Source organism: Poecilia formosa, unplaced genomic scaffold (genome assembly GCF_000485575.1).
Source record: "Poecilia formosa unplaced genomic scaffold, Poecilia_formosa-5.1.2 Scaffold592, whole genome shotgun sequence".
NCBI classification, from domain to species: Eukaryota; Metazoa; Chordata; class Actinopteri; order Cyprinodontiformes; family Poeciliidae; genus Poecilia; species Poecilia formosa.
The window spans coordinates 72006-74333 of record NW_006800531.1 but is presented as its reverse complement, the minus strand read 5'-3'; the positions used below and the strand labels follow the sequence as shown (position 1 = coordinate 74333).

At 36.0% G+C, this 2328-nt stretch overlaps 1 protein-coding gene across 5 annotated transcripts in view; it reads left to right on the top strand.

The window, feature by feature from the left end:
• The window catches only part of pcdhb (protocadherin b), a 37839-nt gene that overhangs the window by 5052 nt on the left and 30459 nt on the right, over positions 1-2328 (top strand). The window contains exon 2 of one of the 5 annotated variants that reach the window (XM_016665505.1): positions 1548-1554. The exons of the other annotated variants lie outside the window; for them this stretch is intronic. Coding sequence (XP_016520991.1) covers positions 1548-1554 — 7 coding nt within the window. The remainder of the gene's footprint in view (positions 1-1547; positions 1555-2328) is intronic. 5 annotated transcript variants of the gene reach the window in all.

Here is a 2328-nt window from a genome sequence, read left to right as displayed (position 1 = left end):
CCAAGCCCAGCAAAACCGCTCCTCCCAGCAGGAACAGTGTGATCAGTGAGAGGAACTCCACCATCGCAGACTCCACTCTGGAGTCCAACGATGCCTACTGGTACAGTCTGTTTCTAGCAGAGACCAGGAAAGGAAAGCTGGTGGTGAGACAGCCTGTGCCAAAGGGCTCCAGATACATCGTGTCCAGCATCCCGAGAGGGACAGGACTGTCAGAGACTAGTGACTCAGCTGCTTCCACTCTGCAGGTAGGTGTGCAGACAACAATAATTCATTTTTCCTTTCAGTTTTGTGGCATCCAATGTATATTTTTCTGACATCATATGGTAGTTAGACAACCATTCTATACATAATGAAGACACTGACTTTGACTTTTGAAAATATTTGTTTTGAGCTACATTTTGTGCAATGAAGGAAACTTGGCTTCATGCAGAGTTGTCAATTTTTAAGTCCTGAATGCTTTTTCACAGTAATGTTTTGTTTCTTTCAACAAAAAAAAGGAATCATAACTTTTAATACATCAAAAAAAGTAAAACTACGAAAAGTTATTATTGCAGTGTTGGCTTTGTAAATTATTCAACTGAGAACATATTCAATCAACACATGACGACAAGCAAGTTAAAAAAATGTGAAGTGTATGCTTCAACTCTAAAGCATATTCTAACATATTTGGTTTAAACATTTATAGATATATTTAACCTTGACATTAATATGTAACAATTGATATTCAGAGATATTTAAAAAACAATCAAAAAATAAACATTAGTGTGACAACTTAACTTTACTATCCTCACTACACTTCTTATTGAAACACACTTTAAAAATTATTTAATTCTGCAATAATAATAATAATAATAATAATAATAATAATAATAATAATAATATGTCCTTCATAAAATTACCTGTAGTTCAAATTTCACAGCACTGAAAACTAATGGAAATTATTTTTACATTAGAAATGTAAAATATTTAGGACAATTTTATTTTCAAGTATGCAATGACATTACTTTAAAAAAACATTAATATTTTCACAAATTGAATTTTATACGCCAGAATGGAGGCGCTGTTTTGTTTTTTGAAATACGGGTGCAAAACGTCATTATAAGAGGTCGCTGTTACCGGAACGTTTTCCTACAGACTGGACAGCTCCATGGTGCTGAAACACCATTACGAGAATGGAGTTCATATTAACTTGACTTATTTCCTTTTAGAATATCCATCAGACTTTTGAATCGAAGCGTTGCGAAAACATAAATCAAGCATCGCAGAAAAACGTGAGCTACTTCTTAATTTAAACGTTGATATTCTGAAGGTGACAATGGATCCCGCTTTAACAAAGAAATCATTGGAGAGGTACGTGCTGCTCGTGATTCTTTTTTCCGTGTTTTGTGAAATATCAAGCTCAGTGACTCATTATTCCATACCAGAGGAAATGAAAGAGGGATCAGTAGTCGCCAACCTCGCGACTGATCTTGGTCTGGACGTTAAAACATTGACAAAGAGAAAGATGCGCCTTGACATCATCACTAACAAAAAATATCTGGATGTGAACAAAGAGACTGGTGAGCTGTACATTGTCGAGAAGATCGACAGGGAACATATTTGCTATAAGAGATCTTCTTGTTATCTTAAACTTGAAGTAACGCTGGAAAACCCATTACGGATATTTAACATAGAGTTAGAAGTGTTAGATATGAACGACAACGCCCCGCAATTTCGAAGAGACGCCATTCATTTAGATATATCCGAAGCAACACCGAAGGGTGAGCGGTTTTCTCTCAGCAATGCGGTGGACCAAGATGTTGGAACAAATTCACTAAAAACATATCATTTGAGTGAAAGTGAATATTTTAATATCGAGGTTCAAACGGGAAGAGACGGATCAAAATTCGCTGATTTGATCCTAAAAAAGACGTTAGATCGAGAGAGGCAGGGACTTCATAACCTAATACTAACAGCTGTGGATGGAGGAACACCGGCTCGATCAGGTACTGTTAGCATTGTTGTTCATGTTTTAGATACAAACGACAATGCGCCTGCATTTGATAAAGCAGCATACAATATCCCAGTAATGGAAAATTCTCCCATTGGAAGCGTAATTATTCACCTCAATGCAACAGATTTGGACGAAGGATCAAATTCTGATATTTCATACTCATACAGTTTATATACATCAGAGAAAACACAAGAAACATTTAATTTGAATCCAACGACAGGTGAAATTACTGTTAAAGGAATGTTGAACTATGAGGATTTTAGGATTTATGACATGGAAGTCATAGCTACAGATAAAGGAGCCAACAGTTTATCAGGACAATGTACCATAAAGAT